A 24,081-nucleotide genomic window follows, 5' to 3' on the forward strand; every position below is an offset into this window, starting at 1 on the left:
AGTGCAGCTGAGCACGGTGGGCACCCAGCCCGCAATGGGGGTGGGCTGTAAGGTCCCCCCAGTGCCCTCCATCGCCCCACGCCCCGCCCCCAAGGCCAGCACAGGCCACGCCCCCTTCCACAGGCCACGCCCCCAAATAGGCCACACCCCCACTGCCCCCCCCCGCCGCCGCGTCGTTACAGCTGGTCGTACATCCGCTTCCGTCCCGTCTGCTTTCTCCGTGCTTCGATTGGTCTTCTTAACAGCCGCTCAGCTCACGGGAACCAATAGGAGACGAATTAGACGGTATCGGGGCGGTACTTCCTGTCCGACCCGGCGGCTCGTTCTGAGCGCGGTGAGCGGCGGGTCCGGCCGTGGTGGCAGCGCCATGTTCCGCCGCAAGCTGTCGGCGCTCGATTACCACAACCCGGGCGGCTTCAACTGCAGGGGTGAGGGCCGGGGGAGCGGGCTGGGGCTGCACACAGCGGGGGGCGCTCGGGGTGTGCGGAGAGGCCTAAGCTGAAGGCAGGGAGGCCGGGCTGTGCTGTGTGAGGCCTGCTCGGGGCTGGACGGAGCCCCGGGTCGGCGCTGCCGCTGGGCTCTGCTCATTGACCCTGGTTAGTGGGGGGGGTCCGGGGTCGGTCTGTGCTGTGTGTGAGTAGGGCAGGAGTGTTCAGGGCCGGGTTGGACGGGGCCATGGGCAACCTGATCTAGTACAGGTGTATGTTTGGTGGCCCTGCCGGGCAGGGGGTTGGAAATACGTGATCCTTGAGGTCCCTTCCAACCCGGGTCATTCTGTGAGTTCCCCTGGCAGCACTATGAGGTGATCGAGGTGATCCTGCTCCTCTGCTCTGCGCTCTGAGGCCTCACCTGGGGCGCTGTGTCCACATGGGGGGTGCTGTGTATGGGGGTGATGTGGAGCTGTAGAACCGTGTCCATAGGAAGGCCATAGAAGTGATGGAACACCTCCCTGTGAGGACAGGCTGAGAGCTGGGGATGTACAGCACGGAGAAGAGAAGGCTCCAGGGAGAGCTGAGAGCCAGTGTTTAAAGGGGCTGTAAGAAAGGGGTACAGGCTCTATCAGGCTGTGGTGACAGGACAAGGGGAAATGGTTTCAAACTAAAAAAGGGGGATTTGAACTGAAGTTAAGTTGTTTTACAGTAAGAGCAGTGAGGTGCCGACTCAGGTTGCCCAGAGAGGTGGTGGTGCCCCATCCCTGCAGACACCCAAGGTCAGGTTGGATGGGGCTCTGAGCACCTGGTGGAGCTGTGGGTGTCCCTGTTTGTTGCAGGGAGTGGGACCAGATGGCCTTTAAGGGTCCTGTCCAACTCAAACTGCTCTATATTCAACTCAAACTGGTCTTTGTAAGGGATCATCTCTCCCTCAGTGCTTCTGGTTGGCTCGTTGCGCTTTGAAAAGATCTTGTTTACTGCCAGCTTTGTGTGTTGTGCATTTTGAGCTCGTCGCTGACGTTTCTTTCTCCTCAGAGGTTTGTTTTGTTGGTGTAGAAGCTGTTAAAGTTCTTACTGAGAGTTTTCCTGTGTGTACATTGTGGCTGTTTCTTACAGCACATTCAGTGGAAGTCGGGTGTTCGTTTCACTTAGAGGATACACTCCTGACAGGTCGTAATAGCACAGCAGCCTTGTCCCTGATGGGGAAGCGTTTTGCTTATCACAGCCTGAGCTACTGCAGGAGGATATTTATCTCATTAATCCAGATCACTGAAATTCATCCAGTGCCAAAGTTTCATGGGTGGTTCTCAAGATGCTGGTGGTACCAAATACTGCAAATCACAGATGCAGAGAAGTTGCTTTGTCCATTACTGAACCTTTGGACCACAGTCTTTGTATTGTGGAGTTCCAACTCCAAATGGTGAAATGTTGGCTCAACAACCAAGAGAAGAGGGAAGAAAATGCTTCTCCACAGTCATGGGATGAGGGCACTTTGTTCTTAGGGACAGACAGGGATTTGTTGCAGCATGTGATGAGTTTGTCCACGCAACAGAGTTGGGCACTGAAATCCTCAGTGTCACTGTTTTACTTCTTTGCTTAGTAACACCTATATTTGTATTCCTAATAAAAACAGTCTCTTAGCTGATGCCTTTTAGTGTTGTCCACTAACTGTGGCCAATTCCAAGTCACTTGAGAAAGGAAGAAAGCTCAGAGTGTTGAGTTTTGGTCAGAAGTTACACTGGGCTGTGTGATTTCGAGGTAGTTGGTTTTGCCCTTAAGGTTAATTGTTGCTGTTTTTACTTCTCCCTGCAGATGAAACGGAATTCAGAAATTTTATTGTCTGGCTGGAGGACCAGAAAATCAGACACTACAAGATTGAAGACCGAGGGAATCTAAGGAACATACACAGCGATGACTGGCCCAAATCATTTGAGAAGGTATTTTGTTCCAAACACAAATGTCTCTTACCTGAATGACAGTCCAGGGTTTCTGTAGTTGCTGAGTGTAAATGAGTGGCCATTTATCCCATCTCTGAATGTTTTCTGTCTCAAGGAATCGAAATATATAATTGAGGCCACTGCAGGAGTTAAAGATGGAAGAACGCTTTATGTGTAAATTTCACTCAGCCCTGTTTTTGCAATGATAGCATCTATCCTGATATTTCTTGCCTAAATTGATTTAGCTTTTACTTTAAAAACTGGCTTCAACTAAACAGCTTTTATTCTGTGCTTTGGTTTTTATGTAGCAAAATAAAAATGGATTAGCACAATATGGGCTTTACAAGTATATGAAATGAAGCTGCTGAAGCTCCTCTCTGCCCCTACAGTCATGTCAGTAGATGATTTTTCACTGCTAACATGAACTGTGGCAAGCAGCCATAGCTCTGGTTGTGATCTCCTGTGTGCTTGTGGGCATTTTGGGTCACTGTGGGGCTGCTGTGCTGGATTCCATTTCCTTTCTCTGACAACAGTCATGTGAGGAACTGAACACACTGCTCCTAATGCTCAGTGCCCATTCATCTCACTTCTGTTCCCTGGAACCATTTGTTTTCTTCCCTGCCCGGAAGGTTTGGAGTGGTAGTGCACACACTTTGTAAGTGGAAGCCTGAAGCACAGTTCCAAAATTGATGACAAGAGAGAAGCATTTTGAGCTTTAAATATGAGTGATGTTGGAATTACTGGCTGCTGGTACTGTTGTGTCAGCAGCACTTGGTGGTGTAGCATGGTGCTGTTCTATGTAGCTCCTCATAAGTAAAATTACTTCTGCTGCCCTGCAGAATCCTCTGGTTTCTGTGCAAATGGTTTAGAGGTGTTTAGAGGTGTTGTTGCACCTTGATAGCAGTATTGTGAAAGCTTTAGGTAGAATCCTGCCTCCTTCCTGCTTGTTTTTGCTGTACTTTGTTCCCTGTCCTTCTCCCTCGCCTCTGCTTGCTGTATAAAGAGAGCAGACAGCGGAAGAATGAGTGTTTGGATTCTCTGGTTGTCAGTCTGACAGGGAATGTTACTCGTTCAAAGCATTATTAAATGGTTAGTATTAAAGACTAAGTGCCTCTCACATGCCTCAGATGGATCAGATGCTGCAGCAGAGCTGTTTTGTACTGATGCTGCTTCTTAGTAATGATCTTCCAAACTGTGTTGGCTATGGGAAAGTGACTGCAAATCAGTTCTGTGCTTGTAGCTAACTTATACAAGTGTTTCCTTCCAGCCTATAATGTCTACTTCCTTTCTTCTCTTTCTCTCCCACAGTATATGAAGGATGTAAACTGTCCTTTCAAAATGCAGGAACGACAGGAGACTGTGGACTGGCTTCTTGGGTTAGCAGTTAGGCTGGAGTATGGAGATAATGGTATGACTGAATTTATTTAATATTTGAAAGTGGAAGGGAAACCTGTTTGACTGTTTAAAGTTAAGAATGATACGTCAAATCATGACAGTGTCAGAAGTGTATATCGTTTCCATCTAAAAGAATAAAGCTATTTCATCTGCTTGATATAGAACCATGTTGAGATGTGGGCTGTTTTTCTCAACTCACTGTGGGACAGTGCCCTTTGTGTATATATTTATACCTTTCTCCATGTGGTTTTGCCTTTGAGAGTGTACTTCAAAGTCTGTGAGGTGCTTTTCTCTTTAATACTACATATATTCAAATAAGTTATTCTTAAATCCACATTTCACTGGGAGCTGATCCTGAACCCTTGGGAACTGGGGCAATGGTATGAAAAAGTTGAATTCAACTTCAATGTCAGTAGCAATTTCCTTTGCAGCAATCATGCAGATACAAACGTAATTACTGGTGGCAAACATAATAGCCAAAGGACGGTTTTCCATTACCTTTAATTGCTGCAGGGCAAGGCTCTGTCCAAGACAAGGATGGGAATATGAATGCTGGCAATCTACAGTAATCTTAGTACTGGAGAAAGCGAGCTTTCTCCTGTCTCACTGTTATATGAACATGGAAGAGCCAGTTGAGATCAGCTAAAAATACTTGAAGAATACCACGCATACTGAGTGCTTCAGTCTATAAAATAAAGCCTCTGTTAGTAATGTTTTATACACTGATCAGAGCCAACCCAAATCCTGACCCTACGTATGCTGCTGATTAAGGCAAAGGGCCAATCTTGGTTGAATTGATGGATTTTTAAAGTAGAAGAACTGTAAGTTGCAGCTTGTTCAGCTGCCTTCTGGGAAATTGTAAGATGCCTTAATCAAGTGCATAATGACTTACATAAGCATGAGGTTATACATGCTCTGATGCTGCTCTGGGTGCAATGATAAGCTTTGGGCAGATGGGGAGCTGTTTGGACAACTGCCTTTGGGGCATTAAAGAACTCCAGAATGACAGCATATGAACTGAGAATGCTCTCGGGTATGTAGCACATCTCCTAAATGTGGTTACCACAAACTAGTTTGGCTCTAAACTTCTAGCTAGTTATTTTCTTAATTAGCCCTAATGGTGATCATATTTTCTTCTTAATTTAACAGCTGACAAATATAAGGACTCCACCCCTGACGGTGCTAAAAATACTGACAATACAGCAAAAAATGCAGAACCACTGATTAACTTGGATGGTAAGTGTACAGCAACACTGGGGGTGTCATACAGAATGACTGCATCATTCACAAGTCTGTCGCCTATTGGCTGGATCTTCCACGATGACTCTAACTTTTATAGTTATATACCAGCTTAAAGCTTGCACCAGGCTGAGCTCTCCCCTTCTGCTGTAGTAACATAGTGGTTGCTTGCTGCTTTGTATCCACGGCCTCACCCATGCTGGAGGGCAGTCTGATACCATGGAATTGGAAAGCTAATTTTATCTTCTGCAGCCAGTTTAACCAGTATTTTTTGTTGTTGTTATTTTTTTTTTACAGTGAATAATCCTGATTTCAAGGCTGGAGTGATGGCTTTAGCTAATCTGCTTCAAATCCAGCGACACGATGATTATTTGGTAATGCTTAAGGTGAGCTTTACAGTTTTCAGACCTTGTTTCTTCCTTTTCATCTCCCCCAGTGGTTAGTGTGTGTGTAGTAGGTTAGTGTGTGCCTGTGGTAGGCAGTTATTGAGAACCAGGACTCATTTAGGAACAAGAAAGTAAAATTCGTCATGTATGTGTCTTTTCAAGCAGCACACGGTATTAATTGTGGAAATTAATGCAGGGATAATTATCTTGTTAAACAGTTTGATTGTAACCGTGTTCTTAGAGTTGCAGTGCTGGCTGAGAGTTGTCTATCAAGATTAGAAACTCTCTAGGCGAGTTGATGTCACTGCTTTGTGAGGTTTCTATGCACTTCAGGCATAGGGAGGAATAGGCTCGAAGGACAGCATTATAGTCCAATTTTGGCAATGAAAAGCTTTAAAACATAGAGTCTAAACAATGCAAAGGGTGTTTTAAAACAGCAGAGGAAAAGTCAGTTTAGTCATGTCAGCTAGTCTTAATTTCTAGGTGCTGTAAGTAAGCCAATTGATTTTCTAAAGTATCTCCAAATGAATTTGGGAAAGCTTGTGATTTAGTGGTGGAACTCTGTCCATCTCTGAATTTCAAGTTGAGATTATACTCACCAAGTACTTTGTGTAGGGAGATAGTTGCGATCTTGGGATTTCATACTATGGAAGGTTAAGCGAGTTGTTTGGCACCAAAATAAGTTTATTCCACTGAAAAGCAAGACAGTGCTCATTTATTATAGAAGCTGTGGTGTTATGCTAAATTTATATATAGATATTTTACAATCGCAGAATGGTTTGTGTTGGATAGTACTTTAAAGCTCATCTGGTTCCAACCCCTAATATGGGCAGGGACACCTCCCATCAGTGCAATTTAGGGATGATGTCTTGCAGGACAATGTCAAATGTTTTGCTCAGGTCCAGTTAGTTGGTGTCTGCTGGTCTTCCCTTACCTACCAATGCTGTAACCCTGTAGTACAGGACCACCACATTTGTCAGGCACACTGAATTTGCCAAGCAATTCCTTAGGAAGTGATGCCCTGTAGTTATCCCATCAGCTCCTCTTTCCTTCTCTCTGGTATGTTGTCCTCCTTTGCTTTCTCTAAATAACTCTGGAGTCCTTTATAAATCCCTAGGGAGGGGTGAAGGTCTCAGATAAAAAAAACTCTTAAGGGGGGAAAGAGAAACAAAACAGAAATACCCCACAAAGGCATAAAGTAAGAAGAGAGAGGAGACTCTGAGTGGCGTTATTGGGGATCTGCATTATGTCAGCCCTTCAGCAGAATTCCTTCAGCTGCTGTTACAGGCCAGTCTCAAGGCTAGCAGACTTTATCTGGATCCACCTAATAGGCGCTACCAGCTCAGAAGGCACGCTGTTTTCTGCCCGAATGTATTTCCATTTTGTCATTCTTTATGCATTTCTAGCCTCACTTTTTTATTTGGTTGGAGGCAGTTGGACAAAGCAACCAGCCTGGATTTTCCTTCTCTTAGCTGCAGGAGGAACAGATTCTTGCAGTGGTGATTCATGTTACGTGAACAACGGCAATGCTGCTTTTCAAGGCTTGATGATAGCAGAACATGGCAGTGAAATTTTTTGGTTCTATTCCACGTGAAGGAAGCTTGCAGCAATGCCCATACATAGAAATCATGATCCATATTCAGGCTTGGGCACTCTGGCTGCTTAGGAAAAGTGAAAAGCTGCAAGCCTGCCGGAGACATCTGGCTAGACCTTGGTCAGAGTGAGCAGAGAGGGGGAGTCCTCCTTTTATTAATTTGAATTGGAGGAATTAATCAGAAGATGCCTATCTAACACATTTGGATACACTTCTTTTTCTAATGCAAAAGATGTTCAGAATTCCCTTAGGAGGTCTGATTTCATTGCTGGAATTTAAAGCTAAGCTCCTCATCAAATCACTTCCTATGTCCAGCGCAGCCACCTCAGAAGGATTTCTAGAAATACCTACTGGTAACTTTGCTGTTTCATGTCTCAGCTTTAATCATGAACACAACCAGGAGAAATGGTGCAGGGAAACGTGAAGCAGCACAACTGCTTCTGTCACACGCAGCTATTTGCCAGGGTAAGTCTGAGGAATGTGCTTGACAGACAGAGTGCTTTTTGGTGGAGGACTGCCAGCCTGGTATTCCTTCAGTTATTTTTAGAGGCGTTTTCAGCTGTAAGTATCAGTAAGTGATAACTCAGTATGGTTTTGTGCTGTGTTCTGGAGCAGTGGAAGCAGATGAGCAGCAAGATTGTTAAGGCTCTTCTTGTTCCCGTGTCTAGAAATAAATCTTGCCTTTTTAACACCTGGTTATGGAGCCTTGTTCAGGGCTCTCTGCCTTTGAAAGGTGGTTCATCACTTCCTAAAAGACCCCAGTAGCAGGAATTACTTCCTGAAGGAGCTGTATTGCTGCAGAGTTAGAGGTAGAGCAGTATAATGTAGGCAGAACAAAATTGAAGCTGCTGCTTTGGGATCAGTATCAACTTATTCTAGGAATGGCAAACTTTCTTGGCTGTTCCTGGAGCTCTGCAGTTTCTGATCCAGTGGTGTCTGAAGTGCATCAGGACATGAATTAATTACTCTGGCCTTTAAATGTTTTTCTCCAGGCAATTCGCATTCTGGTTCAGGAACGCTTGACGCAGGATGCCATAGCGAAGGCCAATCAGTCCAAAGAGGTTTGTATATATCAATCCTACCTGGGGTTAGTTATCATGGTCAAAATGGGTTCTGTTTAAACACTTGGTTTAACAGGATGGTGGAAATTCACTTTGTGGTGGCAATTCTGATTCTTAAAGACTCAGAGAGAAGCACGCAAAATTGTAGTGTGCAAATATTTGCAGCTATATGATACCACATGTAAATAGCTGCTTTCCTATCTTAGTGTTTGGTGAGGGGTGACTGCTACTATTCAGTGCAATGTGATCACAGTATCCACAGAAATGCATGCCCTAACCTTTCCTTGGAGTCAGCTGTGCTGGCTGTGTAAGCAGGTGAAATTTGCCTCCTATACAGTGTTTTGCTTATTAAGTCTAGCATGTGTTTGAAGAATGGGATGTTGGCCACCTGGCTTCTCTCCACTTCCTCCTCCCCACCAAGTGGGTGAAGGAAACTTCAGCAATTAAACATTAAATCATTCAGCATTTGGCAAAGCAGCTGCTGGCATTGGGTGCAGCCAGGGAAGGGAACCTCTTGCCCTGCAGGTGTGTGCTGAGGAATGGCCCTGCTAAAGCAACTGGATCTGGTCAATGAGGGCAAGTCTCTTCATCTCTTCTGGCAGCTGCCCAGAGCAGTCCATGCTTTATTTATTATCATAACACTGCTTATGGTGTTTACTAAGTGGCAATCGCAGGTGCACAGAGATACAATGCAGTGATTGCCAGCAGCCCTGGAACATGAAATCAGAGCTTTGGGCATTTATATGTCCAAAGACATAAAAAGAGTAGGAAAACACAAAAGCAGCTGGGACTGCTTTATTCATTTTAGTGTCTTTAACTTCTAGTAAAAGGCTGCTTTCTGTTATTGTTTACATAGCTGCAAGGCTGACTTGTAGGGATCAAAATGCAGTTTGGCAGAACTAGCAGTTTGAGCAGCAGGGACTTTATTTCAGGACAGGATTCATAACCAGGGGGTTCTTAGGGTGTGGTAGGAGGGTAGGAATAGAAATCCCTGCTTCTGACCTTGGCTGGTTTGTTAATAGCCAGAATACAAGCTAGTGACATTATATGTAATTAAGTCTTGTCCCTAGAAATAGTTTATAACTGTTTGGCTTCTGCGTGGCTGACAGTTTTATACAAAATGTCATGAGCTGCGTTCTTGGCAATATCATGATACGGCTCTGAGAGATAAAATAGGTTTAGGAGTAGCCTCCCTGAAGGATACACATGAGGGTTGTGCTAAGGAGAATTACACTTCAATGCTTGGGGTTTAACTGTGCAAAATAAAGTGGGATTTATCCTGGGCTGTCAAGCTGAAGTTTTTAAGATAAAGAAGGAAGGGTTTTTTAGGTTATGTTGTGAATGGCCTGCAATTCAGTGTATTCAGTGTCTAGGTAGGATTCAGATTTGTGCTGGTAGGCACTTAGCTGTTTCAGGCTTCTTACTGGGTGAGTGTGTCTTAGGTAGAATCCTAGAATGCCCTGGGTTGCAAAGGCCCACAGTGCTCATCCAGCTCCAACCCCCTGCTGTGTGCAGGGTCACCAACCAGCAGCCCAGGCTGCCCAGAGCCACATCCAGCCTGGCCTTGAATGCCTGCAGGGATGGGGCATCCACAGCCTCCTTGGGCAACCTGTTCCAGTGCGTCACCACCCTCTGGGGGAAAAACTTCCTCCTAAGATCCAACCTCAACCTCCCCTGTCTCAGTTTCAAACCATTCCCCCTTGTCCTATCACCACCCATCCTTGTAAACAGCCCAATAGGATTAAGTGGAACAAGTGCCTTTGGAGCAGCCCTTCAGGATCACTCCGGGGCAGCTGTACCTCTGCCTGCTTAAAGCTTCTGTGCAAATAAATGTGTTCCTGCTTGAATGCAGCACCAGCATGTGCCCCAGCAGCCCAGGGCCTGCTGTAAGACCACTGCTCTGTCAAGGATGGGCTCCACCAGAGGGAGCAGGCAGTGGTTTGTGTGGCCAAATGAACTCACAGCAAAGGTGTGGGAGGAGGGCAGGATAGAAAGCAGTGCTGTGCTTCCAGGCTGTCTGAAAACAACAGCTGCTTTGGAAGTGCTGCTGTGGTCACTCAGCGTTGGAGGTGCCTGCAGTTGGCAGGCAGGATGGTTTTATTGTGCGTGTCAGATGCTGAGAGAAGTTGCGTAGTAAAAGCAAAAGCTTAAGGTTGTCATTGGTTAAATAAATGTATGTGCACATTGAAACCCAGGGGGTGGTTGTTCATTGTGACTTCTCCATAACTGGAGAAGGTAAAGAAATAGAGCAGTGCTTAGAAATGAGCACTAATAAAACTTGTGCTTGCACTGTTTCTTAGAGCAAGCATTTAGAAATTAATGTTTAGGTTTATTCCTTAGCTCAACACTTGAGAAAGTGCTTCTGAGGATGTTGATGGAGGCTGCAAGTACAGTGCTTGAGAAACTCGCTTGATCACAGAGGACTTTTACAGCTTGCTTTCAAATCAGCCAGTGCTTTGACATCTGGCAGCTGTTTAAAGGCAATAGTTACTAAGAAAGCCCAGTTTGTGCATGCTTATTGTTTGTCTGGCTTAGGGATGTGGCTGCATTGAGTGTTCTGCAGTGCAGTTGTTAGCCTTTTAAGGACTGAATACGGGCAGTGTGTGTTCAGTGGGACTCACTCAACAAGTAGGGGGAATATAATTAATGATGGAGGCTAATTATTGTTATTAGTGCTCTGGGTCTGAAGTTGCAGAACGCAAAGGCAGATGTAATCAAGCATGATGATTTTTTTGAGGCTGTCACACGTGTCTGTAGAAGCAAAACTCAGGTGTCATCTCCAGGTTTATCTGGGGTGGTGCTTGCTTTTATTTGCCAAGCATGCAATGTGATGTTTCTAATTGTACTTGCAATGTTTTTTCCCCCCTCTTTAAAGGGTTTGCCTGTTGCCTTAGAAAAGCACATTCTTGGTTTTGACACAGGAGGTAAGCAAGTCCCTTCATTGTATCTCTCAATAGCAATGTTTGTCGTTGTCAAGTGTGTTACTGTCAAATAGATCATGTGTACAGAGACAGAAAACCAACCCAATGCCTCTGGAGCCTGCAGTGGAAAGAATTGCTCCCTCCCAGCTTATTTATGAGCACTCCTGAGCTCTTTGTGTTGAAACAGAAAAGCACAAATCTTGGCTGTGGAATATATCATTATTGAAATATTACTCTGAAACAGCTTTCAATAGCAGACCCACTTGCACATGGAAGGAATGCAGCTTGGTGTTGTTGTCTTGTACAAGCTGAGTCCTACCAGCAGAGGACCCTTGTGCTTCTCCCATGCATTCCAGCTACCTGCTTTACCTAAATGGTAACCAGAGGCATCGCACGTTGGTGTGACCCAATAGATGGTTTTGCAGGCAGTAGTCAGATGTCCTGACTCCTCTGGTCTGCCCTCTCTTTTGCCCCACATACAACTGAATTACTGCATGGAATAGTTTGTACTGACCTGCCTTAGCTGGGGATTAAATGCGAGGGCTGCGCAGAGCTGAGTGAGGTTTTGCAGAGCGCTCTGCAGGGCAACTTCTGCCTCCTCTTTCCAGTGTGAAAACCCACAAGCAAGAACGAAGCGCGGAATGTTAACTGCAGTTAATCTTTTCTTAAGCTCTTTGTATCAGATATAAATGCTTGACACGACTGCTCTTTCTGCATCTCACCCAGATGCTGTTATCAACGAAGCTGCCCAGATTCTGCGGTTGCTGCATATAGAGGAGCTCCGAGAGCTGCAAACAAAAATCAACGAAGCCATTGTAGCAGTTCAGGCCATTATTGCTGATCCCAAGACTGACCACAGACTGGGAAAAGTGGGGAGATGAAGGGGTTGGAACCTCCAGTCTCTTGTGTACTTAGTCTGGTTAGGCACCACGTACAGCTCTGTACAGCTCTGGCATGCAGTTTGAAATGGATGCTATCTTCCTGATTTGAAAGAAAACAGGAAGTCAAATTCTGACTGTTCTAGTGAATTATCATCTTTCTTTAAATAAATGAAGTCAGGGACATAGAAACAAATGGTTGTGATTAGCTGTGTGTTGGCTGGCTAAGATGGCTTTTTGTGTTTGGTTCCCCCCCCATTGTGTTTGGCTTTGAGTTGAGAAAGGGAGTGTTTCATAAAGGCTCTTTTGCTGAGGTCCTGCCATACAAACCAGCTTGTTCCTGCCTTGCTCGTTGCTTCCCTGTAGCCTGCCCTATGGCTGAAACATTTAAAAACTAAATCCAAAAGTAAACATAACCATTTTATTCAATTAATGAAATAACCTAGAAAAAGTGAAGCATAGCAACTTAAAGTGTATTTCTGGACGTGTATTGGTCTATGGTGGGTAGGTCTGCAAAGGCACTTGGCGGACCAACAAGCATGAACAGATCAATTCTTCTAGCATATTCTTCTAATATAAATACTAAAAGACATGCATCGAGGCAGTGTTGAAAATACAGAACTGGCTTCTGGAAAAGCTTCAGCACCTTTGCTGTGTCACAAACCTGTTCTGAAGGAAACAGATATGGAAACTTTGGAAGATACACAGTTGTCTTCAGGGCTGTGGGTTACTTAAATCCAGCAAGATACTGCATCCCAAACTTCCCATTTGTGCTTATTTTGGGGTAAAAGGACCTGCTGGTCAGATTGTCGTGCCATTAAAAACCAATCCCTTCTTCTTCCAATAAAATCAAGCATTTGAATCAGAAAACTACACTTGAAATTTGCTTGCGTAAGCAAGAATTAAGAGGAATGGCTTTAAGATTCACAGGACCATTTCTTCTAGTATCATTACTTCTCACTTTAAAAAAAAAATAATACAGTAGTAAAGACCTGAGGTATAACTTCAAAACCACATAATCTTTTGCAGGACGGAAGGTTGCTTCATTGGCCTTGGTGAAGGGCTTCCCCCTTCCTTGTATGCAGCGGTAGTTTTCTGGGTCTGAGGTCCTTTTAGGTGTGAAGTTGTCATTGCTATTTCCTTGCTGCGGAGAGAAATTGATCTCTTTAGCTTGTCTGCCATCTAACAGGCAAGAGAAAGGGGTTGGGCTTTCTTGAGTTTTACCTCCAGGGCAGTAGGGATAAACTGCTGTGATTCCATAGAGATGTGATCGATGCTCCGGAAGATACTCGTCCGTGAAGGAGCCGGTTTCTTTATTGACAGCAATCACACCATCACTGTGGATAGAGGAAAAAGAGCTGTGTGTGGACCCCACTGCGTGCAGTTAAGGACAGAGGCAGCTACAAAGAGAGGGCTGAACACCTACAGAACAAATCAAAAGACATGTGCTCCACCACTTGTGTGTGCAGCTCGCTCAGCACGCGGGTGACGCAGAATCACAGAGCCAGCCTTCCAAGGAGAGATTATCTCCCCGAGAGCCTCATCCAAGTGCGGCCAGCACTGGAGTGTTTGTTATAATCTGCTGAGATGTGACTGAAGTTTGAGAGCTTCCAGCTGGAGTGGGAATAGAGGCGAGGTCCTGATGACCCCGATGCCATTGGTGGTGGGGAGAGGGAACAACTGAGGACAGCATCTTTTCTTTCACTTCATCTGGATTCAAAACCCCGGGCCAAGTTCTAGTTAGAAGAAACAGCCGCCCTATTTCTTTCCCTCCCAGGAAGATGGAGTTGTTTCTAAACAACTGTTTGTTCTAAGCAGAAAGGAAGCTTTACAAGCGGCTGCTGCCCAGCGTAGCATTGCAGAGGACTAAGGCCAGGATTCTGATGAGGTTTCAGGCTCAGGGCAGCACTTGTTTTCCCCCTTCTGCAGTGGGTTTTCTCCCCTTACCGTCTCCAGTCGGTGTGGTAGAAGTGACTGGCGTAACTAATGATGCTGAAGGGGTAGTTGAGGTTGTTGTGTATGATGCGTCTGCCTGCTCCATCAGGGAATGTGCACTCCAGCTTCTTCGTTCCTTGTCAAAAGCAAGAAGGTTACCAGGCCATGCAAGCAAATAAACACACACTCGCTGTATCCATTAATTTTGCAGCAGCTTCTCAGCTCAAGGATGCAGAAGCTGCAAATCTCCCCCCCAACCCAGTCACACTTAAAGTCTTTTGGACCAGCACAGTGGAAGGGGATGGAGTGGAGTGCAGGTACCAACGGGTAAAGGCTGAGCTGGTTTCCCCACTTAGTGGAGTCATCTGGTCCATCCTCAGTGCACTTACCTGCATCTGCCCAGCACAGCAGCTTGGAGAATGGGTCGAAGGTGAGGCCGTTGGGCAGCCCGATGTCCTTGTTCACCAACACCCTCCTGTTGGCTCCACTGACGGTGGAGGTTTCGATTTTCGGTGCTTCTCGATTCCAATCCGTCCAGTAAAGGTTGCTTGGGAGATAATTATATAGTGAGCAAACAGGACACGCAACAGTAAGGACAGGAAGGAGAACACTGGCTTTCTCTACAGCGCTGGTTCTTATCAGGAGGGAGGTCTGGTTTTTCCCTTCTGCTGCCTGGAATAGATCTTTATTTGAGCTGAAAAATCACTAAAAGAAAACCAGAATGATGTCAAACTTGTTTACGACCCAAACTGTAGCTTCTAGACGAGGGTGAGCCTTAGGAGTAGCACGTTCTGTATTGCAACAGCACCCTAGGGGCACGGCTTGTGTTTTCAAACACTCTGTTTCAAAGCTTTTAAAACTAATCCCGACACTGAAACAGCAGGTTTAGCCAAACCCTGAATTATTAAATGAAAGGAGAGAGAGGGGGAACGGAGCCAGTCCTTCCTGCAGGGTGTGCACTGGGGGAGAGCTGCTCCCACGGTCAGCATGGGGTCTTGATACTGGAAGGGGTAATAAGCTGCCCCAGTTGTAACCTCAAGCATTTCCCCTAAACATGACTCCTATTGCAACTTCAGCAAATGCCATCCTAAAAGAGCCTTGCAGAACCTGCAGACATAGGGTCTCACCCTCGGACGGGGTCCACTGTGATGGCCCGAGGGTTGACGAGGTCGGTGTCGAAGAGCACCCTTCGCTCTGAGCCGTCCAGCTGCGCTCGCTCGATCTTATCCAGGCCGCTGTCAGTCCAGAACATGGCTCTGCGGAGGTGATCCACTGCCAGCCCCTCGGGGCTGATGAGCCCTGTGGGAGGGGAGAGGTGGTCGGCGATGGGGACATGTGGATCCTGGTCCACTGCCGTCCCCAAAGCCAGAGTCCCAGTGGGGACAATCGGGGACGGACCCAGCAGGGGTGTCCTGGGGCAGGCAGTGTGCACACACCTGAGTTGATAATGGTCTCTGGCTCAGCGCCCGGCTCCAGGCTTACTCGGCTGATGGTTCGCCCAGCCACATCAGTCCAATAGATTGCCTTCTCCCGGCAGTCGTAATCAATCCCTACCACGATGGAGCCCTGGGTTGCAAGAGACACAGTGAGATCCTGCCTGGACCATCACTGAGTGGTCCTCAGTGGGTACCCTCATCCCACAGCCAGCATTTGGAGCATGCTGCAAGGTGCAGCAATGGGGACTGATGCTCGGATCCCTTTTCCCTAGCAAAATCCTTCTTTGGGCTCCCGCTGTGATCCTCCCACTGACCCCTGCAGCAGGGCTCCAAGGCAGCCTCTGCAGACACACACCCACATCCAGCTGGGACTGAAACCCTTGGACTCAAGGAGGGATTTCTGCAACAGCCAGGGCAGCCCAAGGATCACCAACAGCACAGGGGAGGGGATTTTGGCAAGCTGAGTATCGCTTCCCAGCGTGCAGGGGAGTTTCTCTCCATCAGGCTGGCCAGGCTGGAACAGACGCATTCCCAGAGGAGTCAGAGGAAGGAAAAAAGCGAATTCTTGGAGAGTTCTGCTACTTGGCCACCAACCTACACTGTGACCTCCAGCAGCCCCAAATCCCCTTTCCAACCCCATTCCCAGTGATACTTTACATGCAGGGAGAGCAGGGTCTTGGCCGCCTCCTTCTGCAGCCGCGTGCCGTTGAGTGGCAGGTATCCGATCTGCTGGCCCTGGGCATACAGCAGGAAGGTCCCTGCGGCCGGTGGGGACACGTCGGGACGTGGCGAGGGCTGGATGCTGGGCGGTGCGATGCTGGGGAGACCTGGGCACAGCATGGAGGGGACAAGGGGAGAGATGGCCCCGAGTGCACCAGGGCAGATGGCACTAGGGGCGCGGGGTCCCAGAGCTCTTACATGGTGGGGGGCTGCTGCCGGGCTCTGAGCGCGTGCCTTGGATCTCCCTGCCGCTCTCATCCACACACCAGCAGTACCCGCTGTCCCCATGGCACTGCAGTGGGGTGAAGTGTCCCTGTGCATCACACTGTGGCACATACTGGTCGCCGCGGGGGCTGCCGCCGTAGTGCTCCAGCAGGCTCTGCCGCCAGCGCTCACACATGGTTGGGGGACGCTCCGACGGCTCTGACACAGGAATAGTGACTGTCACCCACCTGCATGCAGAGGCTTCGCTGGAGCTGCTGCTCCTTAACGGGTGCTCCCGTGACGAGGCTGGGATGCTGTGGGGAGGACCCACCTGGGTTCCCGCAGCGTGGCGGTGTGCTGCCCGGCGCTGTCCTGGTGCCGGCGATCTCCTGCCCCGAGGAGTCCACACACCAGCAGTGCCCGGTGCTGCCGTGGCACTGCAGGGGCCGATAGTTGCCCTGCTCGTCGCACTGTGGTACATGGCCATTGCCCACGGGTGAGGGGCCCGGTGGCACTGCCCGTGGGTACAGCCGCTCGTGCTCACATGGTGTCAGCTGCTGGGAGGAACCTGCTGGCAGAGAAACACCTCCAGCACACAGGAGGGCAGCTTGGAGCCGGGCACCTTGTGCTGCTATAACCCCATGGGCCAGGGGGCCCTAATGACTCAGGAGATGCCCAGCCATTTGGCAGCACCTGCAAAGGGTCCCCTCCATTTGCCCTGTCCCACTCTGCTGGTGGTCAAGGCCATGACAGCAGCAGGGGCTCAGCCCCCACTCAGCCCCCTCTGTCCCACAGCAGAACCGTGCAGCCTGACAGGCTTTGCCCCAGCATCTACATGCCTGCCAGTCCCATAGGGATGCCAATGAAATGCTGAAGTTCCCAATTCTCATTTCCTCTACTGATCCCAGAGAGATGCCAACAAAACAACAAAGGATCATCTTTCATCAATCGCATAGAGATGCTAGGGAAATGCCCAGGGACCCAGCTCTCATTGCCTCCACCAGTTCCATAGAGATGCCAAGAAGATGCTGAAGGATCCAATCCCCATTTCCTCTACTGATCCCTTGGAGATGCCAACAGAATACCAAAGGACTCAACCCCATCCCCTCCATCAATCCAATAGAGATGCCAACAAAGCGTCATAAGATGCAACCTGCATCCCCTCTGCTGATCCCATAGAGATGCCAGTGAAATGCCAAAGGACATATCCCTCCATCCTCTTTGTTGGTGCCAACAGAATGACAAAGGACCTGATCCCCACACCCTCTGTTGATCCCATAGAAATACCAAAGGACCCAATCCCCACCCCCTCAGCTGATCCTATAGAGATGCTGAAGGACCTGACCCCTTATCCGCACATGCTGAGCTCAGCAATGCAGCACCCACCTGGGTTCCCGCAGCGTGGTGGCGTGCTGCCCGCTGCTGTCCTGGTGCCAGCGATCTCCTGCCCCGAGGAGTCCACACACCAGCAGTGCCCACTGCCACTGTGGCACTGCAGGGGCCGGTAGCTGCCCTGCTCATCACACTGCGGCACGTGTCCTGGTGTCCGTGGGTACAGCTGCTCGTGCTCACACGGCGTCAATCGCTGCGTGCTGCTTTGTGCTGCTGGCAAATCCAAAGCAGCAGCAGTGAGGATAGGGACTCCACACTGAGGTATGGGGATGTGCACTGCAGCCTTACCATGCGTGCACTGAAAGCCATCGCCTTCGTAGCCGGGCTGGCACTGGCATGAGAACGAGCCTGGTGTGTTGTAGCAGACGGCAGCAGGGTGACACAGGTTTAGGGTGCACTCATCCACATCTGTGCAAGGCAGGACACAGTCAGATGGGGCAGCACAAACAGCATCTCCCCTCCACACCGGCCATCCTGCCCGTACCAGAGCAGACGCGGCCGTCGCCGGCGTACCCAGGCAGGCACTCGCAGGCAGGCTGACCCCCAGCGCGGGGCAGGCAGCGCGCCCGGTCCCTCGGAGCACAGGGGTGCCTCCCAGCCTCACAGGGGTCAGCTGCAGGGGTCAGCACTGTGGGGACACAAAGATGGATGGGGAGAGCCCCGTGGGGTGCTGGGGTGGGTGTTGTGGTGCCCCACATGGTGAGGCTGGCACTTACACACACAGCCGTGCCCATCTGCAGCCGGCTGGTAGCCGCTGTGGCACTCGCACCGGTAGCTGCCCGGCACGTTCAGGCAGACAGAGAAGGGGCCGCACTGGCTGAGGCCTTCCTCACACTCATCCACATCTGCAGGAAGGAGAGACACCGTGCACCTGGAGGTGGTGGGGCACCCAATACAGCCCCCAGTTTTGGGGTCTGGGTGCTTTGGCCATCCTGCCCCAAATTGCTCATCCCATGGCTGCCCCTTCCTCCCAGCTTTCTTGGTCACCTCCAGCCCTCCGCTACCTCTAGGACTCCCCAGACCTGCTGCCTCAGTTTCCCTTGTGACTCACCAGCAGCTCTTCTGACCAGCACCCCAAAAGAAGGGGATGTATCGAGCCCCATACACACACGCAGCCCCCCTCACCTTGGCAGCCCCGTCCGTCCCCACGGTACCCGGCTGCACACTCGCATGTGTACCCCAGCCCCGTGCCAGGCTGGCAGCGCGCCGTCTCCTCGCACGCATGTGTGCCATCATGGCACGGGTTCACCAGAGGCACCTCAGCATCACCTGAGCAGCAAAAAGGGTCATGAGCACCAAAACAATGCTGAGATAAAATTAACTCCATCCAAAACAGGTATCTCCCATGCTCACCATGGGATGAACTGATGCGACTGGTGAGGGCGTAGCGCAGGACCTGCTCAGTGCCATCGTAGAGGGCAAAGGCGCGTGCCACGCTCAGCTGCTGGATGCTGGGCAGGCGGCTGCGGGCGTGTGGGCAGCCCGTCACTGTGATGTTCTGATGCAGGCGGTAGGACAAGGTCTGGTTGGTGGAACCCGAGGTGAGGACGTAGTTGTGGTGAGCAGAGGATGTCACGGCTGCAAAGGGAACGACAGAAAATGGGCTTCAGGACTGGAGGATGTCTTAGATGTTGGAAACTGTGATGGGGATGGGGTGTTTTGAACCACAGAATCACATGGAGTCAGGAAATGGGTTGGGTTAGTTGGGTAGGGTTGAGTTGGATTGAGTAAGGCTGGGTGGGGATGAGTAGGGTTGGGTTGGATTGGGTAGGGTTGGATGGGGTAGGGCTGGGTTGGGTTGGATTGGAAGGGATCTTAGAGCCACTTCCAACACTCTGGGGCACCCACAACTTTGTGGGGGCTGCTCCAAATGGGGAACATATAGACAGCATAAGAGAAATCAAAGACAGGGCCAAAAATAATGGGATACATGGAGCACGGCTCATACCTGAGCTGGAGTAGTGGTAGAGCTCCTTGTAGGGAGCAATGTGGACACTGCTGTTCTCTGGGACAAAAGGCACCTGGCCCTCAATGTGGGTCCTCAAGCTTAAGTAATTGTCTGCCCCCAGCCCTTCGGCTGTCTGAGTGATGCGCACTTGCTCTTCCCCAGGGTAGAAAGTCACCTCCAGGTACTGGGTGAACTCGGCACCTAGGCAGGAAAGGGGAATGAATAGGATTTGGCTGTAATGCTTCAGGGAGCACAACCCCAAACCTCTCTGCTACACCCAGCAGTCTGTGACACACAGTGAGCTGAACCCAAGAGCTGTATCCATCAGAGCAATGGGGAAAAGCTCAACCCCTACACCACAGCCCCCATACCCCATCTCTGCTTACCAGTAATGCTGAAGCCATTCTCAGAGCCGGGCTCCTCAAGGGCAAAGAGCCACCCAAAGAGCCCCCCGAGGGGCAGCAGGGGCAGCAGGGCACGGGCAGCGGGCATGGGCACCCCGCTGATGGCTGTGTAGGCTCTGCCATCACTGCCCACGATGTAGGCGTGCAGGTCGACGTCCTGGAAGCGGACGGGCGTCTGACCCACCACCAGGCTGCCACTCACCTTCCCATTCAGTCGGTGCACGGCCCCTGGGTGGAGACACAGAACAGCCCTGGTATCGGCCACACATCCCCGTGCCCCACGCCCCTTCCATGCTGCCCACCCCACGTACCTTCAGGCAGGCACTGCCGCCCATTGCCGTAGTAGGCGGCCCGGCAGTGGCAGCAGAGCCCGGTGGCATAGTCGGTGCAGAAGGCGTGTGGGGAGCAGCGCCCGTGGTGCTGGGCACACGTCTCCCTGCTGCCCGCGCTGTAGGTGAACACTGGGGAGAAACAGAGTGGGTTGGGGCTCACTGCCTGCAGGCACCAGGCCACAGCTCCTGGGCACCCAGTCTGGGCTCAGGGAGCTCGTGAGGTGCCAGCAGTGCCAACATGGGGAGAGGTGAGCTTACAACAAAGAGGCCATTCTCACCATTTGTGTTAAAGTGCACGTCCTCCTCCACACCTACTCCATGCTGCCCGGAGCTGTAGGACACGGGGTGGCCTTGTGGAGCGTCCCCAATGGAGCGCAGCCTGGGGCTCCATTCCTGCCCCAGTGGGGAAGCAGGCAGCCCCGAGGGGACGATGCTGAGCAGCGCAGGGTGCGGATGTGGTGATGTTGTCCTCGAGACAGGTTGGGCCAAAAGCTCAGTGTGCACCAAGGTGTCACCAGCGTCATGGGGAGCGGGACTCAGCGCTGCACCGGGGCCATCCCCCGGTTCCACATCCTCCAGGGTGCTCACGTGAAAAACCCACACTCCAGGCACCCCCACGTTGCTCTCCCTGCACAGACACACGCATCGCAACTGTAGGGGATGTGGGCACTCCAAAGGTCCCCAAGCCCTTATTCCAAGGAATGGGGCTGCTCCCTGTCCCCCAACCCCACTCACTGCTCGAGCCGCTGCAGTTCCTGCTGGCTGCTGGCCACGCTGTATGAGTGCCCCTCTCGCTTCCCATCGTCGCCGTCCCCACGGCTGAAGCCCACCCTGGCTGGCAGCTCCAGCTGCACGTTGTAGGACTCCTTGGGCCGCGTGCCCAGGAACTGGAGGCCACCCTCAGGGTAGAGGAAGATGGCATAGGTGTCCTCCTCATTGTAGGCTAGAATGGCTTGGAATGTGTTGAGCTGCCAGGAGGATGGAGAGATCATACAATCATAGCATCATTAAGGCTGGAAGAGACCACCAAGAACATTGAGTCCGACCATCAACCCATCCTCACCATGCCCACTAACCATGTCCCCAGTGTCAACCCCATAGCAGAGCATCCTGAATGCCCTGCACCCTCCAAAAGAGGAGTTGGGGATGTGATAACACTCCAAACATGCATGCAAACAGGAGAACTGCTCTTCCAAAAAGCCCTTTGTTGCCTTGTAGACACGTTCCAGGAGAGACCCCTTGGAGCTGCCATGCAGCGGGGTGACAGCCCATTGGCTGCACCCCAGGCACCTGCATGTCCCCTTCCTCCCATCCCCATCTCTCCATCCTGCCCAACCCCACCTCCCACCAGCACCACAGGAAAACCCACAGCTGCACTCCTATGGGAGAACAAATATCACTCGGTTTCCTCTGGAAAAAACACACACGTGCTCCTGCCTTCCCTATGGTTGTGCTATAGGCTTGGGGCCGTGCCAGCCTTGAATAAGGCAGAGGGGCCACGGGGGCGAACACAACCCCAACTAGCCAGTGGAGAATCCAGGACTGCAGTGCAGGGCACACGCACAGCAGCAGGGGCACAAAGAGCCCCGTTGTCAGCTCACACTCGGGCATTCAGACCCCGCAGAGGCAGCCAAAAGGCTGAGGGTGAGACCCCCCCCGGGGCGGATTCCTTCCCCACGCATTATGGGGGGGTGACGCATCGGCCCTGGGGACAGCCATGAGCTGGCACTGAACGACACAGAGAGAGAAGAAGCAAATCCTTGATGCCAGCTCAGCCCTCAGCACCAGGGTGAGCTGGAGGGTGGCACAGAACGGGGAGAAAAAAGCGGGTTTTGGGGCCATCCCCAGCTGTTTTTGCTAAGGGTGCAGGTTATGCACCAAGTGGATTTTGGTGCTCCTAAAGCAAAGTTTCCATCAAGCCACTCCACTCCCTGATCCAACTGCTTGGAAAGGAAGAAAACAATTAGGCAAAGAAAATGCGGCTGCGCTGCTGCTGTCCGCAGGGTCGCTGCGAGGCCTCCGATGGCATTTCTTCAGCTGCTTTCCCAAGTTTTAAATAAGAGGAAAAAATGTGCTCTGCTTCCTTCCAAACCCCGCTGGCTTCCTCGCCTGCGTGCAGCTCTCCCTGTTCCGCTGCTGAAGGGCCCCAATGTGGGGATGGGCTGCTGGTGGCACAGCGTCACCGTCACCGTGTGGGTCGTTGGCTCCCACCCCACATTTCTGGAGGGAGCTCCAGCATAGAAAGGCAGCGCTGTGGATCTGCCTACGCAGGAGCCTTATCAGCAGCGGGGTGAGGAATGCAACACCGCTCCCCAAAGCATCGCCGCGCCAACAGACAAACCCAAGGGCTACAAGCAAGCGAAGAGGACGAGCTCTGCCTCCCAACCCATCCCAGCCGACCACTGAAGGCCCCTTCAACTCAGTGCTGTGATTTCCACAGTTCTATGACCCCACAACCCTACAGCGCTACCATTCTGTGCCTGCGTGGTTCTATGGCTCCGTGAGCCGGACCCAACACTGAGCATCCAACCACACCTTTGCAGGGGGTTCCCCGTGGGCTCCCACGTCCTCCCAGGTGGCAATGAAGGCACTGCTGGGCACGAAGGTGCCGGTGGTGTAGGGAAAGGCAGCGTGAACGTATCCCGCTGCCCACTCCAGCACGGTTGGAGTGTGGTCCTGCCTGTAGTAGATGTCCCCTCTGCCCCCGGAGGTGTCGAGGTCGGCCAGGAAGGGAGCGATGACGGGGAAATCTGTCGGGAAGTCGTCGTCCACATATTGGGTTTCACCTGGGAAATCTTGGCTGGAGATGACCCCGTTGGTGCCCACCTGTGAGGAGAGCAGCACAGGGGGTTGGGGAGCTGGGGAGGGGACACTGCCCTCCTGCTGTCACCTCTGTCCCATGTGTCAGCCTGAGCAGCACGGTGCTGACAGCCCCGAGGCCGCGTGGCCCCAAACAAAGACCTCTCAGGCTGCTCCAAGGCCAGAGGCAGCTGCTGGCAGGGAACAGCTGCAGGGGAAAGGGGAAAAGGGCTCCTTGTTCCCTACAGGAGGAGGGTCGGGTAGGATGCAGGGAGGGGAAAGGCCTGGACGATGGATGGAGATGAGACGCACGGGGTGGGCAGGGGATGGAAAGAATGAGAGGAGTGTAGGAATGTGTGGGTGCAGAAAGGACACGTGTAGAGGTGCTGGGGAGAAGAGGGAATGGGGAACGTGGGTGTTAAGGGCTGGGGAGAAAGGGGGCGGTGGTCGGATGGAGGGAGGGACAGAAAGAGAGGGAAGGAGAGAGATGGAAAGAGGGGGACAGAAGGATGGAGAAACTGACAGAAGGGTGGAGGAATGGAGGGAGACACGGAGGGACGGAGCGACTGATGGAAGGAAGAGAGATGAAGGGACAGAGAGGAAGGGAGGGAGGGCGCGCACTCACGAAGAGGCGGCGGGCAACGCGGCCGTAGAGGCGCATCGGGGGCCGCAGGAGCACTCCGGGGGAGCTCTCGTCGTCTCCGTGCCGCAGCCGACCGTCGCCGTGAGCCGCCCCGTAGGGCAGCAGCTCCGATCGGGGCAGCGCCGCGACGGCCGCCGCCACCGCGGCCACCGCCAGCAGCGCCCGCACCGCCCGCATCCCGCGCAGCGCAACGGAGCCGAGCGGACCCCGACGGGACGGACCGGAGCCGGCGGGGCGGGACGGGACGGGGCGGGGCGGGCTCAAAGCGCGGCCGCGCTTCCATTGGGTCCTCGGAGCCCGGGGCCAACCAATGGGGGCTTACCCCAAAATCCGGCCCGGGGTTGTGCACCCCCCACCCCCCCGTCCAGGCTTCCCTTCTCCCCTTCCCGCATCCCCATCCCCCCCCTCCGGGCCGGGTACCGCCAG

General features: G+C 51.4%; 2 protein-coding genes across 4 annotated transcripts; one reads left to right on the forward strand and one right to left on the reverse strand.

Moving 5' to 3' along the window:
- The first annotated feature begins 329 nt into the window (after positions 1 to 329).
- Positions 330 to 12,038, forward strand: RTRAF (RNA transcription, translation and transport factor). The gene is made up of 8 exons (XM_015865960.2): positions 330 to 428; positions 2,244 to 2,368; positions 3,677 to 3,776; positions 4,913 to 4,999; positions 5,300 to 5,388; positions 7,975 to 8,043; positions 10,919 to 10,967; positions 11,691 to 12,038. The coding sequence occupies exons 1-8, from the start codon at positions 368 to 370 to the stop codon at positions 11,843 to 11,845; spliced, it is 735 nt and encodes a 244-aa protein (XP_015721446.1). The 5' UTR covers positions 330 to 367; the 3' UTR covers positions 11,846 to 12,038.
- Positions 12,039 to 12,249: 211 nt separating this feature from the next.
- On the reverse strand, positions 12,250 to 23,847 carry NID2 (nidogen 2). Of its 3 annotated transcripts, none has more exons than XM_015865958.3 (22): positions 23,638 to 23,847; positions 22,749 to 23,039; positions 20,949 to 21,181; positions 20,492 to 20,841; positions 20,193 to 20,342; positions 19,864 to 20,109; positions 19,478 to 19,678; positions 18,883 to 19,107; positions 18,655 to 18,798; positions 18,246 to 18,374; positions 18,014 to 18,157; positions 17,818 to 17,937; positions 17,524 to 17,739; positions 16,469 to 16,705; positions 16,132 to 16,356; positions 15,871 to 16,040; positions 15,214 to 15,343; positions 14,905 to 15,076; positions 14,167 to 14,324; positions 13,790 to 13,913; positions 13,067 to 13,179; positions 12,250 to 12,986 (listed from the first exon to the last, which is right to left on the reverse strand). In XM_015865958.3, exons 1-22 carry the CDS (start codon positions 23,830 to 23,832, stop codon positions 12,976 to 12,978), a joined length of 3,984 nt encoding a protein of 1,327 aa, XP_015721444.1. In that variant the 5' UTR covers positions 23,833 to 23,847; the 3' UTR covers positions 12,250 to 12,975. The 3 variants fall into 3 exon arrangements, with proteins under 3 accessions (XP_015721444.1, XP_015721443.1, XP_085403997.1); XM_015865957.3 differs by having other exon boundaries at positions 17,524 to 17,742; XM_085547871.1 differs by having other exon boundaries at positions 18,655 to 19,107.
- Positions 23,848 to 24,081: the final 234 nt, after the last annotated feature.

This window comes from Coturnix japonica, chromosome 5 (assembly GCF_054131305.1).
Source record: "Coturnix japonica strain WE chromosome 5, WE-NBRP24, whole genome shotgun sequence".
Lineage (NCBI taxonomy): Eukaryota > Metazoa > Chordata > Aves > Galliformes > Phasianidae > Coturnix > Coturnix japonica.